The 17,893-nt window shown below is 39.0% G+C and overlaps 1 protein-coding gene across 2 annotated transcripts in view; it reads right to left on the reverse strand.

Annotated features, from left to right (window-relative positions):
• Nucleotides 1-6,140: 6,140 nt before the first annotated feature.
• tgfbr3 (transforming growth factor, beta receptor III) overlaps nucleotides 6,141-17,893 on the reverse strand; it is a 97,314-nt gene continuing 85,561 nt past the window's right edge. Inside the window, exons 15-18 of one of the 2 annotated variants that reach the window (XM_047375042.1) lie at nucleotides 14,988-15,029; nucleotides 14,792-14,899; nucleotides 13,955-13,988; nucleotides 10,001-10,869 (exon numbers count right to left, since the gene is read on the reverse strand). In XM_047375042.1, the coding sequence (XP_047230998.1) occupies nucleotides 10,854-10,869; nucleotides 13,955-13,988; nucleotides 14,792-14,899; nucleotides 14,988-15,029 (200 nt within the window). In that variant the 3' untranslated portion in view covers nucleotides 10,001-10,853. The other variant, XM_047375041.1, reaches the window with a different exon arrangement.

Consider the following 17,893-nt stretch of genomic DNA (forward strand, 5'->3'; position numbering starts at 1 on the left):
TTACTTATGAAAACGAAACAAAAAAAGCAATAGGACCAATTTAGAATCAGCCAAGCATGAGAACCACAGAATATGGACTAAACTAAACTGGTCTGAATTATTCTGCACTGATTGTGGATTCGTTCAAAAACTGTTTAATCAAACAAAAAGAAGGGATTTAAAACTTTTATTTTGAATATTTCTTCTTCTTGTGAAAACAACACTGCGCATATGGATTAATTTGTGCATTAAAGATAATATTTTTTGAAAAATGTGTCTCCTTGAAGCTATGGACTACAGCTAGAATAACCAGATTTCTGCAGAAACACAAAAACACATATTTTTCTCTTTACATTTAATATCAAAACCAGAGAATCAGCTAGCCCAGCAGCAGACACCATCTGCTGCATCAGTATTATCTGCAACACAGATGATATGATTGTGTTGGCACAAAGTCAAATAAGTGCAGCAAAAGGTCCCTGTGGTGAAAATAAACAGCAGCTATCCTGCTTACAATGGGTTTTATTGCAACAGCAGTTACTCTCAAAGGTTTAATCTATCAATGAGTTTTAATTCTGTCACTGAAAGCCAACAAACCAGAATGAGTCTATCAGCTCAAATATGCTTATATCTCTTATTTAAGTCAAGAAGAAAAAATCTAAGTCAGAATACGACCAGATTCTGATCTGCTTATGCGTTCCATGTGTTTAAAAAACCGCCTGCCAGGGTGGTTAGAGTCACTTTGGGGTTGAGGCCACAAGTTGGTCAAGTGTAAAAGAATTATGTGTCTGTCCAGGCCCTGTGCATTGCTGTGCTCCTCCTTAAACTTTGCAACTTCAATAACACCAGAGGAAACAAACTCTCAACTGCTACGAATAAAAAATGTGTTATTTTCACAGCAAATGGTCGGCTCGATTAAATCAGATCTCAGGGTACGTTTAAAAATATATGCAAATATAAGGGCATGTGAATCTAGATGAAACAGCCCTGCTTGATGACTCTTACTGTGAGCCTTTGAAGAGATTAGGTGGTGTTTGATTTTGCTGCCTGGACTTGAGAGGTGGACCCCTAATGTAAGCAGTTTGTCCAAACAGTCCAGCCATATGAAGAGTCAGAGTGCTTGCTTGCTCAGCCCCCTCCCCCTTCATTCTTGTTTTCAGTTTGGATTGCTGCCCTGGCAGCCAATCAATCAAAGATAGTAAGCATATGGAGAAAAGACTCTATGTGTGCATATACAGTGAAATGAAAAAGTATATGCCCCTATAAAGGTTTCTACTGTTTTTCCTTTTTTGTCACACAAAACGTTTCAGATCCACAGACACACACACACACACACGCACACACATACACATACACACACACACACATTTTGTATCAGACAAAGAGTTTTAAATGATGATTACATTTATAAAGGGAAAATGTGCCATCCATAGCAGTCTACCTTCATGTGAAAATGTAACCCCGCCGTGCAGCGGGGACCATGAAGTAACTTTGCAAAACCATTCAGTTTGAAGTGCTGTATTCAGTCCAAGGCCTGATTACTGGCAGACTTGTAGAATCATGACATCACTTAAACAGAACCTGTCTTACAACACGAAGTAGACAAAAAGTTTTCAAAAAGCAATACATCTCGTCCCAACCACAGTGAGTGCTATTATCTACAAATGGATAATGGATAGATAACTCATCCAGGGGATCACAAAAGAAACCATAAAAACATCCAAACTGCAGGTCTGCCTTGTCTCATTTAGGCACGTGGCATAAAATGGCATCAGTGGGGGAGTTCCAATGCCAAAGACAACAATGAACAAAACGAACAAAAAGGCCTATTTCATGTTTCCCAAAACAACAAATGGATAATTCCCAAGATTTTACAGAAATATTGTGTGGAATGACGATACATAAGTTGAACCTTTTGAAAAGTGTGTGACCGCTTACATCAGACAAAAAACAAACACAGGATTTTAGAAAAACACCATTACACCTACGATCAAACATGGTGTTGGTAGTATGATGGTGTGGGGTTGCTTAAGGACCTGGATGACTCGGCATAATTAATGGAATCATGAATTCTGTTCTCTACCATAAAAAGAAATCCTGATGGAAAATATCCAATCATCAGTTTATGATGCTAAGCTAAGTGCACTTGAGTTATGAAGCAGGGAAATGTTCTGAAACACACCAACAAGTCCGCCTTAGGCTCAAGGAAAAGCAAAACAAATGTTTTGTAGTGGCCTAGATAAAGTCTTGATGTAAATCTGACTGAGATGCTCCCATGACTTTAAACAGGTCGTTCATGTTCAGAAACGCTGCAGTAAAGAAAATTGGGCAACATTTCCTTCAGAGCCATGTAAAACACTCATTTCCAAAGACTGCAAATGCTTGATGGAAGCTGTTGCTGCCAAGCACCACACACCCAGTCAGACTTAGGGGGCAATTACTTTTTTACATAAGACCATGGTAGGTTGAGTAGCATTTTCCCTGTAATAAATAAAATCAGCATATTTTATTTACTCAAGTTTCCTTTGTGTCTGATGTTATTATTGGTGATCCGAAACATTTCAGTGTGACTAAAAAGTAAAAACATATGCAAGCGGGTAAATACTGTTTCATGGCATGGTGTATAAATATGCGATCATAGACGCTCATCTTGCATGTGTGCATAAAGAAGTCCAACTTGGACTTGAGAAAGACAGCTGAGAATAAAAAGACGCTGACGTGAACTGACTGGGAGATGTTTGGGGTATGCAGTTAATTATGACTTAGCTGTTTCATTATGAGGAGGTCCCTATGAGGCTGTAGAGTTTTTCTGTTTCCTTTATTCGAACTGGAATCATTCCAGAGTTTCCCAGCGGAAAGCATGAGGACCTCAAATCTATACAGAAAGATATATATTATTACGCACATGCAGTACCCATGTGCCATAATCATAACAGAATTTGCAGCTCAGCAAAATCAGACCTGCTTTATGGATTCTGGCAGCAATATGAAACTACTTATATTTTTGTGCAGCCTAACAACAGGCTGCACAAAGGCTAAAGTTAGCACACCTCAGTCAGGGGGCTTTAGTTTCAGCACAGCTGCAAAATGAATCCACCCTCCACCAGAACAACTATGCTCACTGGACCTAACGTGTACTTTTAATGCTTAATAAGTTAAACCTGAAGCTTATTGGAAAACTTAAATGTGTGGGAGATCACAGCAATGAAGTCATCTGCCCATCTCCATTTAATAACAACATTGTGGCAATTCTTCCCACTAGATATGATTAGATGTTCAGCCTCAGTTCCTAATACATTCACAGGGTAACTGCCTTGATTCCTGTGGCTGATTTTAGTGAGAAATGGTCAGTACAGTTAGCCATTAGTGAGAAACAACATCTTAATGTCTTTCAAAAGCCTCGTTTACACGGATGTCTTGCCATCTGTTTCCATATCTAAAGAAATGCATTTTCAAGGAATGCAGCACATTTTGTAGAACCCAGGGAAATATGCAACAGAGATCTAACAGGAAAATAATCTAAAAGTAAAAAGAACACAAGAATGGACTGAGAACTACTGTGGCAACAGTTACTAACAGGGAAATAAGAATAAGACCCGACCTAAGGAACATAACATGAAAATGACTGAAATACACAAAACAAAATCAAAACCCAAACACCTAAAGATCATGACAGAAAAACATAAAAGGGCTGGGGAAAGATTGTTTTAATTAATTCAAATCTTTTTTATTTTATTTTGTTATGTTTAATGGTCCATTAATTCATGTTTTAAATTATTTACTGGGTGAGTAATTCATTAATTTAGCTACCTATTTCTTTCTGAATTTATTCATAATTACAGCGGGGTTGGTCCTCCATTGTAAAGGTCCCATTTTGTTGTTTTTTGCAGTAATGTCTTATATGGTCACTGTTACAAGCATTGTCTTCAGTGTAAATAACTTTAAAACTGTCGAATACAAGACAGAGGTTCAAAGATTTATGAAATAGGGCATTTTTAAATTCTATAAGATGATATAATGAGTTTTTGTTAGCTCTAAAGCTAACCATTTTGCATCAAAGTAACAACACTCAGTTACTAGTATGATAGCCTCTCATTAAAAAATCATGAATAGTCCTTTTAGCTAGCTGAAATAAATTTGTGCAGACTGACAAAAATATTCTTAACAATAAAAGAAAAGGTAGACAACTGAGAGAAGAGTTCCACCATCACTGCAGTGTTGTAATATTTGCGTTGTATTTCTCATATTTCTTTATTCACCTACTGTTGTTATGGTTTAATAAGGTGAATGTACTTTCCATTTTCTATTACAGTAAAGTAATTAAATTGGCTGCCCCACTGTGGATAGAGCAGACAGGAGGTCAACAGGATCTAGAAATGTATCGTTGAGCTTTTATTTTATTAGATAGAAATTAGTCATGATACCAGGCTTATGGGTGGACTCTTTACTGGACATAACCACAGACCCTTAGCACCCTGGGGCCCATATTGAGGTCATTCCCTTAGCCAAGGGCTTAGCCAAGGCAATGCCTCATCAATGTGTTGCATCAGGAACAGTTTTACTGAATAACATGTTACTCATAATGATGAACCAGAACTGAAATCTGACTCAGTGCTGTCATTGATTCTACAGAACAATAAGGCTTAACTCAGAGCACTCCATTTGAGTTTCCCATGGTCGAAGTACCAGATCCAAACAGTGAAAGCTAAGTCCATTGGATGTTTACACTGACCAAGGCACAGAACTAAGGAAATATTACTTGGACTTAATTAGGCTTTAAAGACAATACTTTTAGCTTCATACCTGCTGTATGGAGAAAAAGACAACTGACTGGTATAAAAAGTAGCTTATACAAGAAGCCTTAGTATCATGAAGACCATTCTTCCTTCTTAGACCCTTTCAGGAGGGAGATTCAGAAAACAAAGACCTCCGTACTCTTAGAGATCCATAACACCTCTTCCATCTTGCTAATAATATCCCTCCATAACAAAAAGTGTTGCGGAATGAATACATCATGAAACATGGTGGTGGCACCAAACATACAGAGCTAAAAAAGAATAGTTTAATTGTTTGTTAATTTGTTAGATTGGCCTAGTCAAAGTCCAAATCATGTCTTGCTGATGCATTCGAATGGTCCACTCAAATCCAGACCTAAATCCAATTCAGAATCTGTAGTAAGACTTGAAAAACAAATGTCAAGGAATAAATGTGAAAACATACCTTAAGTTTCCTGGTTGCATTTAAACATGACAAAGCGTAAGGACTATGAATACTTTTACAAGACACTGTTACAAAAAGGATTAGCTTTTCTATAAAATGCAGAAAACTTAGAAAAATATATGTCAGCTTTAGCTTCAAAATACAGAGATGGGAGTACAGGTTCTGATGCATTTCCAGGTGCTTTCTACATATAAAGGTTGGGGAAAGTAGGCACTCAGGCAGCTAATCCATTCTCATCCTTCTCTAATGTAACATGTGAAACCAACATTTCTTAACTTAATTCATGTAATCAGGTTTAAGACCAGAGGACAAGCCTAAATCAGGCGCCATCCCTGGTGTTGGGAACCTCCTTAGTTGTTTAAACCTGATCCTGTGTTTATCATACTCTATTGTCTTGAATCAATGCAATTGGTGACTAAATGCATTTACAGCAGAACAACACATTTCTGACCCAGGTTCTCAAAGGGGGGAAAAGCTGGAAATGAAAACAATGACCTCACATTTAAGGGAATGATGAGGTCTGAAAACTTCTAAATATTACTCATAAGTTGGACAAGCTGAGCGATATCACCATCACCCAGAGACATTTGCCCAGAGCTGGTTTATGCCAAAGTACACTGCTGATACAGTCTCCAAGGAGTAGTAGTAATCATAGAGAAGAGGGGGTGTGAAGTTTCATGCAAAGTGCACCTCTCTGTGGTCACCCCTTACTAACATCTAGCCCACACACCCCCCAACCTTCATGGTCTGTACCATGTTATGAGCTCACCAGAGACGAGTCATGACTTCATGGCCACAGAGCAAAGCCTAACACTTCATCAATGCAACTCAGTGTTCTAAACAAACTCCATATTTAGTAGGAGTGTGTGTCCTCTAAGCATATACGATCCGCTCACACAATGGCATAAGAAATCATCAAACAGGCAGGACTCTCACCGTAATCACTGTGAAATATTTATTGGTCATAATGGGCATACAAGGGTCATGCATATTTACAACATATAAAAGGTTTTATGGACAAAATGAAGAAAATAAATGGCTAACTTAGAGGTTAATACATTTACAGAGGCTCACAAAAAAGGTTATCATAGCATTAATGTTTGCTTTCAGATTTATTTAAAATGACCAAGTGTGATAAAATTTTCATTGAGCCTTAAATCACAAACTGCTGTTTAACCTATAGCACTAACATACTTACAGGCATACAAACCTTACATTCAAAGAAACACATGAGGTAGTCAGATCACTTAAAAAATACAATCAATAGATCCATGGATTCATGGTGTCCTCCATGCATGTTGGTAAAGATGTATAAAAAGCATTAAAATAAATGCACCTTTTATTGAAGCAAGCATAATTTCACATTTGAAAATATTTGAAAAAAAATCCCTAACTTTTAATTTGAGAACATTTATAAAAATCCCACATTGAAGAATGATTGTTTTTATAAAACCACGTATTGCTACACTTAACAAATGTTATGAAATAAATGTAACTTATACTTATGGTCATTTATACTTTACTTTTTTTAACTGATCAGAGTTTTTCCAGAAAGTTTTGCTAATCCGTCACTTCCTGTTTCTGTGGGCAATAAATATGATTACCCCCAAAAAAGACAAGTGAACATGTTATTTATGCATGCAGATGTGTGGGGATGTTCTTTATGTCAGTAAATAGCCACTGGCCTAAGCTTGCCTATGTGTACAGTCTGAGCATTGACTTAGGAACTGAAGGGGGACAATAGAAACCGTTTTGTTGGAGAACTGCAGCTACCTTTCCAGTGAGATAATGCTACACCAATAAAAGATACATTTAAGGCTTTTTGCTCATCTTTCCCAAGAGTGCTACTAGTTGTGTTGGAGGCTGTGGTTTAATATGGTGCAGCATCAGTTCATCCAAACTGTACATGACACAGCAATCAGAAAGCCTCAGTTTTAATATGGACGCAACACACAGAGTTGGGTTCATGTTTTACTATGTCCTTCTTTAGAGGGAGATTCTGTTCAGAGAGGGGAACCCAAACAGGTTGGGATATTATAGGCTGTCTAAACGTTTCAGCTAATCTTCTCTGATATGAAATGTCTTTCGAAAAACGTATATCTTAGTACATTTTGAAGTATGAGTGTGACCAGTCTGTGTGGGGTGTACATTAGCAATACATGCACATATTACTGAGGTCTAATGATAAAGTTTCACAGAGAAAGACAAACGTAAAATACGTATATATCGTTTATAAAAGACAGCTCTTACTGACAACTTTATATTATAATCATTTACTGAATTGCATTTTCATAAACAAGTCATGACACTTTTATGTATATTCTACAAAAAATTTCCCAAACCATGTTATATATTTCACTTCACAGTACTTCCACACACAGATGACAAATACATCGTAAATACATTCCAAAATATAATCTTATACACAAATATATTTATTTATAGCATCTTTAGAACGCTGTACACAAGTTTACACGAGAAAAGAGAAGAAAAATAAAATCTACTTTGAGATAAAAAGCATTGTGTCCTTTTCTTGTTAATTTCCGCGTTAACTGTTCTCTTCTCCTATCCCACTCAAGACCCCTGTTTGTCCCCCTGCACACACTCAGTCTGATACACACACAGAGACACACTCAGCAAACATTCATATTCTTGTAAGGCGGTGGGGAGCTTGTGGTGTTGTAGAAAATATATGTGGAACAACAATGAGCTTTGGCTACAGCTCATACAACACACTCAGTGCCAAGATTTACACAAAAACAAGTGGGCAAAGGAGATCCAAACACTGAACGCCTGGTGTCTTCTGACAAAAAAATACCTCATGTTTTGTCCGATAAATGGGACAGAGAGTTTATAGAAAGTTCTTCTCCATTTTATCATGGGATCCTGTCCAATCTTGTGACAATATGCAGCATGCTTAAAGGACAGAAAGCCAAACCACAGCTAACACATTCTAAACTGTGATTGTTGGTATATTCTTCAAATATGGCTGAGCTAATGTTGTCAGTCGAACACCATGGATCAGATTACTCAGGTAAAAAGAAAACGAAAAAAAGGAACAGGCACAGATAAAGCAGAGGAGAATTATGCACAAATGCTACAATGAAACACATTCGCCTATTTACAATATTCACATAAATCTACAACTCGACAGTTTTGAGCAAAGTTTACATACAGTCATAATTTGCATTAATGTCAGCTTAACTTGGGGCTTCTAATAATTAAATTGAACTGCTCTTTTTCCAGAATGGACTGATTGTACAGCAAACATTGTCAAATATACAGCCAGAATTATGCCAGCAGGTTATGATACAAAAGTCTGTTTCTCTGCAAATCACTAAGAAACATTTATCCGAGTATTAGCAGCGGTGCATATTTGAGACTGTACTGTATGAGTAATTCTCACAACTACAGTTTTTTTTTTAAGTCAAAAAAGAATAGTTGAAATACATCATTTAAAGCCCCAAATTATTAGGACATTCATTCTAACAATAAGTGTATGTAAACTTCTGACCAGCACTGTATTACAACACATTAGGGAATAAAAGAGACAGCTGAGAGGAAGACTGAGACCACTTTTGTGTCTGAAGGATGGTGATGCAAGCAAGAGGGCAGCTTGGCTTAGCAACGTAACGGCTCAGTGTTTGAAAAATGCTCAAAAGTCAACCACACAACAAATGGAATAATAAACTGAACTTGACTGTATTGTTTAACACCTAGGGTCATATTGGAATGTATGCGACTGACTTTGAATCTGTCTGAATGATTGGATCGAGCCGACTATGTATTGCTGTGCATTAATTGCATTTTTGTTTTTGTTCTTTTATAAAGTGCCAGAAGACGATGTTTGTTGTGAATTGGTGCTTTGGAAATAAACTGAATTGAATTAAAATGACAGCTTGGATGTTTAGGATTCCTTCTGACCTACACGCATTTTGGACCAGCAGTTTCCAGCTACGACACAAAGCCAAGCTAGTCAAACTGTTTACCACACAGACACAAAACAAGGATCAGTCTTTTCCTTTAATCTCAGCAGATTCTTTTACATGTGGCTGAAATGTTGGATTAACTCGTGGACATTTCAAACTTGGACCTAGAGCAACTCCTATGTACTGTGTTATCTACTGAGTCCACTGTGACCCATAATATAGGCAAAGTATTGTGGAGTCATTTTACACTGTTGTTTCACATTTGTTGGTGTTTGTTCTTCTCTCACACATTCAGCACCACCATGGTCTCTCTTCTTCAGGATATGCGACAGATAAGTTCATAATGTACTTTTTTCCTTATTCTAATAGTGGTTGCGTTGCTCCTTTGCTACTTTCAAGCTTGCATGTGTTAAAGTAATGTGTGGTCCGGCCATCAACATATCACTTCCTAACCTCTGCAGCCCCACTGTGTTTGCTCATTGTTGGAGCAAACTGACTGAAATCAAACCATTTAAGGACACAACAAAAAGGCTGTACTGTGATCAGAAAAGCAGCATTTGGATTTAAAAAAAAAAGTCTGATAAGATCTCTCTTGTGCTGAGATGTGTCTCAGAATCATCACAGCACATTTGTTGATGTACTCATGCTGTTCTTGTTTTCTGGATCATGCTCCAGGAGGACCAGGAACCAGTTACTGGGAAGGTGCTGCAGCCGATCCGTGTGCGTCTTGTTGGGCGGCGTCCTGAGCTATGCTGTGCTGCTGCTAGAGCATGGCGTGCTTTGCGTGCTGCCTATGCTGTGAGCTGCACTGCTGTTCTGCGAGGCAGGCTGCGGCTTCTGGACGGCCTGGGTGCCAGCTGTTCCACCTTGATACGGAGCCGGAGAGGGAGGGGAGGTCACAGGGAGAAGGAGATTGGACCAAAGGAAGAAGAAAATTACAAACTGTTCCAGGTCTGGGGCTTACTGTTAGACTCAACTCCTGCTTGGTTCCAAGACAATGCATTATATTTCCACATAAAGCTTACATTTTCCATGGTCCCAATTATCTCTTAATGGTCCTTGGAGATTATCAAATTCTTACATAGACAAAAGAAAATATATAGAGAACAAAGCATGAAATGTGTGAAGGAATCCAAGCAGAACCCTGAGCTCCATCTGCCCAGCTTTTATTATATCCAAGATGAGAAGCAGAATGTTGTCAAGCCGCCAAGTCCCAAAAGATGTCGCCTAAAAGTGTTCAGAGGCAAATGGTCACATCCTTTATGAACAGATTTTGAAAGAATTTTTTTTCCTCTCCACATGTCTTTGTGCCTTCAGTTATCTGGAACTAATTAGCCTTTATTCAGCTGATAAAGCAGAAGAAACACAGGACCTGGTTACTGGAGTCCAAACATCTGGTTTATTATTCTTTGTTTAACAAAGCATTTTCTATCATAAACTATCTCAATCCAAAGTTTTAATGAGTTACTTTGCCTGTTTGCAGAAAAGAAATCTTCATCAGACATTAAAGAGCTTTTGGAATAAAGCCTCGTCTGTGTTTAATTTGAGTAATTTTGACCAAATATGACTGCAGCGTACTCCTTGCTCTGTTGCATCCTGACGGACTGATAGGGACAGTTGTTCCTGTAAGTATCCAGGGGTGATCTAGAACCCCTCTTCCACTTTTAGGCCCCACAGCTCTGCTAATGATTAGCAGAACACAGTTGGTTGCCAGCAGACGTTCCCTCACAGGACCATAGCCCTGCAATACAAAGGGATTAGCCTCATCTGTCAGAGGAAACTTCAATTCCCAAATCTAATAATATCTCTATAGATGGGAGCGATAAAGGCATATTTTTTGCAAATAAAAAATGTTGTACATGGATGAAAAAGCTGTGCAATGGTTGCAACAGATGTCCACCCGGGAACATTTGGCCTTCACTCTTTAGGTGTAGAATATCCACAAGAATGACAAAGTCCATGTAAACAATGTCTTTGAGTGTCTATGGATATTCACATAAGCTAAAATTATGTAGGCAAAAACTGAAGACCTAAACAATCAAGGAAGAATGAAATATATTGGACTGTTTGGCCTTATGAAGGGAGTGGGGAGTCCCTTAGTGGACTTTGTGTGTGACATGCTACTGCTGTGGCTGAACCTGGGTCCTGATAAGTCTTTTACTAGAGAGCTCACCGCACGCTGGAGTCAATTAAACCAAATCACCACAGAGACGTCCTCATAAACTTTCTCAGCTTTCAGGACAAAGTCTGTCCTTCGCTCTGCAAGACAACGGGATATCATGCAGGACGGATCCAAACTAAGCTTAGCTTAGGACCTCTCAGGTGAAACCATTTGACAGAGGCATGAGTTCAACAATGTTAAGAAGCTGTTATTGGACATGAGCACCTTCCATGGGTTCCTCCTGTATGCATGCAGGCTGAAAGTGCTTCATAATGGGAAGCTTCACCTGCTGTCCTCACCGCAAGAAGCAGAGGAGTGCCACAAGAGTATTACCAATGAATAATCACATGTTCAGGGTTAATTCCATCACTGCGTAAAAGATAAGGGGGAGAGTGCTGTAGAAGTGTTAATGTGTGCGCTGTGGTGGGCCCTGACTGTCTGATGTTTAAGTCGGAGGCTCTGTCTGATGTTATAGGGTTGTCTTGTCATTTGAAGACCAGGCTGTTTATTAGTTCAAGTTGAGAGGGAGGGGAGTTCATTTAGTTATTTATTTTGTTATTTATTCTTTTTGTTCTGTTTGTTTTCCCTCGGTCAAGCACTGTAAAAACTGCAGAGACATCTCAGTACAATTAATACTCTTAATTATATAACTTTTTATGTGGGAGACCGGGGCCACCCTATTAAGAGGAAATCATTTCTGTTTTTGGAAAAAGAAAACAATTGAATGTTACGTTTTTACAAGAACCTAATCTGTCCAGTGAGGAGCACTAAAAGCTCAGGAGAGACTGCACAGGACAAGTCTATTTCTCAAGTTTCACAAGTAACAGGAAGGGTACTACAACACCTACCCATAAAAATCTATTTTTTACATTCAAAAGAGCTCCTATCCTCAGTGATCTTCTGTAACATAGGATCCATCCTTTTGTGTGATCAGCTGTCCTTCACACAACAGTAAAATCAGACAAAATGCTGGAGATTCAATTCCTCACTCATAACCAATACTGACACTTGTAATAACACCAGAACATGGCTGAAGCAGTATCTACGAGTTAGTGCAGCCTGTCTCTATGCACATGCTTGAAGATTTCTTCAAAAACAGGGTCCTTCCGGAATCAATTCAATCTGCCATAAATACTGAAGCACAAAAAAGACAAAGATATCAAAGACTGTGCATCATTTCAGCCAATTTCATTTCTTCCATTGGATTTTCTTTTTTAGATATTTGCGGCACTAGTGGCCTTTATTTTTGTAAATTTTTTTGAAAGTAGGCAGACAGGAAGAGGGGTGAAGAGAGGGAGAAGATATGCAGCACAGGCCTCCATGGTCAAGACTCAAACCCGGGACAGCTTCAGGTAAGACTGACAATAGGGATGTACGATATATCGGCAGTGACACCGGTATCAGCCGATATCAGTCGGTTTTTAACATATCTCTATCAGTCCAATAAGTAAAACTGGGCCGATATTAATAATAGATTTTTATTACCATCTTGTTGCTGTTTGTGTATGTGTTTCTGGAGGGGGAGGGGATTTGGACAAAAAATTGTATCTCTGCCAGAGATGCAAATTTTTGGTCAAAGAAACCTGCCTTTTACACTGGACTAATAAGCTGGATCTACATATGTACTGTATGTCTCTCAGTCTTTCAGCCTTGTTTAATGGATTTTAAGGACAGGCTGTGTTGTCACTCAGGACTTAAACTGTTTTTAATATGCATGTTGTTTGGCATTTTTTCCTCTTTGCAAATGTTATACTCTTTAAATATTTTGTAGGAAATGTAATAGTGCAGTGAAGACTCAGCCCGGATAAGAGGACTATGTTCAAAAGCTGACAAATATTTTTTTGCACTTTTTGTTTTGCTTGCACAGAAAAAGATTTAATTGAGAGGTGAGTTGATTTAACTATACCCATATAATGGGCTTCTGTTTTCAGTTAATTTGTAATTTAAGTATCTTGTTTTCTGTCAGAATGTCTCTTAAAACAGTTAAGAGAAATATTTCCTTATGTGAAACTGTTAAAGAATCATTCACAGATCTTTACTTGTGTTTTCTAAACCAACTAAAAAGTGGGAGGAGAGCATTTTTCTTCAGAAGAAGAAAGTTTAGATCTGGCTCACTATAAACCTAATGTGCCAAAATAATGAGCAAATTCCTAGATAATACTATGGTATGTGGCTTTTTAAAGCAGTTACACTTTTATTTGCTGCATAGAGACTGGAACTGGAAAAAATACAAACCCACTTATTCATAAATGCTACAACAACCATGACTTTCTGTAAATAAAAAGGAAAAAACTGACATTTAAAGAGATCTTTAAATGCTGCTGGAATGAACCCAAAGGGTTTTCATGCCTCATCATACTGAACGCTGGTTTAAAATACACTCAGAACGTGATATTTTTGGTTGTTTTAGGGGATCCATGTTTATGGGGTTGACTGCAAATGCTGCCATATAAGGTCATTTTTGGCCAACCCAACCAGAAGAAGCCTAAGGCCTGTTTTCATAACATCAACAGAAACAAGGCTTTAACTCGGAGATCTTGCCATGGATATTGTTTTTATATCATCTATCTTAAAATCTGGTGTGTGTGTGTGTATTTCTCCGACATCTACTATCTTAGGAAAAGATGCCAGTAAGATCTCTTGTGTTCTTTTGTTGGTCACTCACCTGGAAATCCATAAAGCAGAAATGAAGTATCTTTCTACAGAAAAGCCAAGGGAAATATTTCAGAATGATAAGGGCCCCAACATGTTGCAGAGGAGTTTTACTGCAGCAACAAATCCTGCTCGGTAAACCCTCAGAAATGTGACAGAGTAAGAGTAAGAGCGTTCTTCAACTATAATCCTTCTGTTACTGGTTTGGATCTGGCCTTCTAATGCAGTCATTTTGCACTGTCCAACAGTAAGCTCTATCCAGAGAGCAGATTTAAACTTGCATTGTTGCAAACATCCTAACAATTTTACCGAATAACTCTCTGGAGAACCACTCCACTACATCCCCGCAGGTTAATGGCATAGTGGATCATCAGTCAAACGCTGGCAGAACAGAAGAGCTCTATGCATCGCTGAACTCAGTGGGCTGCTAGGAGCACACTTCCTCTCCGGGTCAGCTGGGGTCGGGCAGGCTGGGGACGATGGGGAAGGTCTTGGCATCTAATAGACAGATTGTGAGTATTTTCCTGTGAGCGACCACTAAACCCAGTGAGGGGAATTTCCAACTTGTCTCCAGCCATTGTGCTGTGAATATTTGCTGACCACCCACAGCCCCCAAACATTCAAAGGCAGGAAAGAGAAGAGATCCTGCTGCTGACCAACAGGATATATTTACAGTAAAGGAGTCAATATGTTATTGTGAGGCAGTCTCTATCAGCTACAGGATGTTTGGTAATCAGAGTGGCACGCTGCTGGCACTGAGGCGCTGGGACATTCCTTTGCTTCTTATCTTTTCATTAAAGCTAAGAGGTGGGTCGGGGCAGCGGAGCAGAGCGGCAGGTGAGGGACCTACCTGTGTGTGCGTAGATAAACCACAGGGCCCCAGTCAGCAGAGCCCCAATAACAAAGGCAGCGAAGGCAATCCCCACCACTGTGGTGGTGTCCAGCAGAAACAGCTCAGCTGAAATATCAAACCGTTTAATTATTTCATGATCATAGACATGTAATTAAGGGAAAATGTCAGAAAGAAATCGTTCCCTTTTTCTTACCTTCATTACTAGGACCTGGTTCTGAATTACGGTTAGGATGATCTGCAAAAGAACATATTGATAGATAGAAAATTTAAAACATGCTTAATTGCATTTATACAAATGCACAGTGTCACGATATAAATTTCAAAATATAAAATATAACATGAAACTTGCTCAGCCACATGCCGCAGGAGCAGAACAATGCTGATTGTGCTTTGTGCTGATAAACAATTTACTGAGGAATGAGATCCAGAATCTTGAACCAGGAAAAATAATCAGAAAGCACTTCTTCTACAGTCTGTGAGTGTCCAAACAGATGAACCTCTTGACTCCAATGGGTTCTGCTCACCCACTTAATGCAAGCCATGTGGAAACCTTTCAAAAGTGAAATTAGCTGTAATGATGTCTTAAATAACTAAACAAAGGCGCTTGTGTGCTGCAAAGAGGCAGACCTGGTAGGTGGCCAGCACTCCTGTACAATGGGTGCTATTCCTGAAAGGAGTGTTCAGCTCACATAATGGATGATGACAGGTCATTTGAGAAGACTTTAATATCAGAGGAGATGACGAGAGAAAGGCGTCCTCCCTGCCACCCACCAGCCCATACCTTGCCCCCCTGTTATCTGACCCAGGTGACCTGCTATGATAAGAATGCTCAGGGAGGCCAGTGACAGTTGCAGCCTTAGAGGCAGCAAAACAGAGGATGACATAACAGTAAGAAACCCACAGTTTCTCATTCTGCATTCAGTGCCTCGCAAACGTATTTATATTTTGCCACTTTACAATAATGATACATGGTTTTCAAAAATATTGTGACAATAAACATGTGCTATGCATTTGTAATCAGTCCCTTTTATCTTACACCCCTACATAAAATCCTATGCAACTAATTAATCTCTCTAAGTAATCTCAGTATAAATGTAGCTTTTCTGTGAAGGCTTCAGAGGTTTGTTAGAGAACAAACAGCATCATGAAGACCAAGGAACACAGCAGACAGGTCAGGGAGAAAGTTTTAGAGAAGTTTAACATAAGATTTAGATAATAACAAACTATCTTAAGTTCACGGAACAAAATGTAAGTAAATGTGGCCATCTACCTAAACTGTCAGGCTGGGCAAGGAAAACATTAATCAAGGCAGCAGCTGAAAGGTCCATGGTAACTCTGCAGAAATTCACAGTTTAGGTGAGAAACTGTCAACAGGACAACAATTAGCAATGCACTCCGTAAATCTGCCCTCTATGTGACAGTGACAAGAAAAAAGGGATTGTTTACAGAAAGCTGTACAAAGTCCTGTTTCAGGTTTGACAAATGCCTTACATGGAACACAGCCAACATGTGGAAGAAGGTGCTCTGGTCAGATGAGACCAAAATTGACTTTTTAACGTACATGCAAAATGTTATGTGTGGCAGAAAATTAACGCTGCACATCAACTGAACATACCGTCATCATGATAAAACATGGTGGTGGCAGCATCATTCTGTGGGGATGTTTTTTTTAAATCAGCAGAGACAGGGAAGTGGATCAGATGGATAAACCTAAATACAGGTCAGACTGCAAAAGACTTGAGGCTGGAGTGGAGGTTCACCTCCCAACAGACCAACGACTCTACACATACAGCCAGAGCTATAATGGAATGTTTCAGATGTGTTAGAATGGCCCAGTCAAAGTCCAGTCCTAAATGTGATTTAGGACTGGACTTTGCAGCAAGACTTAAAAACTCTTGTTCACAGATGCATTTCATCCAAAGGGACTGAGCTTGAGTTGTTTAGGAAAGATAAATGTGATTTTAGTCTAGATGTGCAAAGCTAGTAGCGATATACCATAAAATGCTTGCTGCTGTAATTGCAGCAAAAGATGGTTCTAAAAAGTGTTGATTCATCGGGGCTGAATACAAATGCAGGCCACACTTTTCAAACTTTGTCAAAAAACTTGCAAACCATGTATCCTTAAGCTTACACGTTCAACATGCGTAACATGACAAAATGTAAGACTGGCAGGAATACTCATCAAGCTGAGAACTCACTAAACCTTTTCAAACAGTGTCCTGATGTGTGTTGGGAATGACCCTGGAGGACGCCTTCCCGGCCAGCCTTGTTTGCTGGTTTAACAGAAACAGTTATGATCAGAAGAGTTTGGAGCTTGGAACTGTAGTCAGTTTCGGAACAGCCCTGATATCTCAGCCAACGTCATTGGTTTATGTTAGAGTGTTTGCCATGGAGTGAGCGCAGCATAATGACTTGTTTTGGTTCAACTTTGAACTTTCCTCAAGCGGAGCAGAAACCACAGAGGTCACTTCGTCAAGACTCCTGACACAGACGGTTCCAGATTAGACACAGCTGAGTTTCACAGGTCACTGCTTGTTACTGAAATAGAACATTAACATATGTAGAAAGCTCCACACTATTTGTCATCTTCACCCTAATCCTGCTGCTCCTATGCTATGGGGTACATCTGCATTTAAGCACTTTTTGAGCATTCATATATGATTATTCTGATATAGGGTTGGTCATTCGACATTTGGGGGTTGAATACAGTAGCCCACATTGTAGAGCCAAAAACGACATTAGGTTTTAAGTGAAGGCATCATTGCTCATATTTATAATAACAGTCTGAAACTTACAGAGATAAACTATGTCGATAGATAGCACAACGCAACTCAGTTTGATGAGTGCTAGTAACACCCAAGTGCTGCTAATCAGTGACTTTAGAGATGCAGTTGTTGCTGCCCAAGAGTTTTAAGATCCTTTTCACATTATTTCAGGTTAATAAACCATTGTTTTCAACTGGAAACATTTAAAACTGTTGCCAATATTCCCAGGAGAGGACATCCTGTAAAGCTGCCCCAAAGTTAAATCCTGGAATGCTCAAAGAAACTGTAAAAACAAAATGGATCTCAGACTCTACAGGACTCACACGGTCAATTT

The sequence above is a fragment of the Girardinichthys multiradiatus genome, chromosome 9, assembly GCF_021462225.1.
Source record: "Girardinichthys multiradiatus isolate DD_20200921_A chromosome 9, DD_fGirMul_XY1, whole genome shotgun sequence".
In the NCBI taxonomy this organism is placed as follows: Eukaryota; Metazoa; Chordata; class Actinopteri; order Cyprinodontiformes; family Goodeidae; genus Girardinichthys; species Girardinichthys multiradiatus.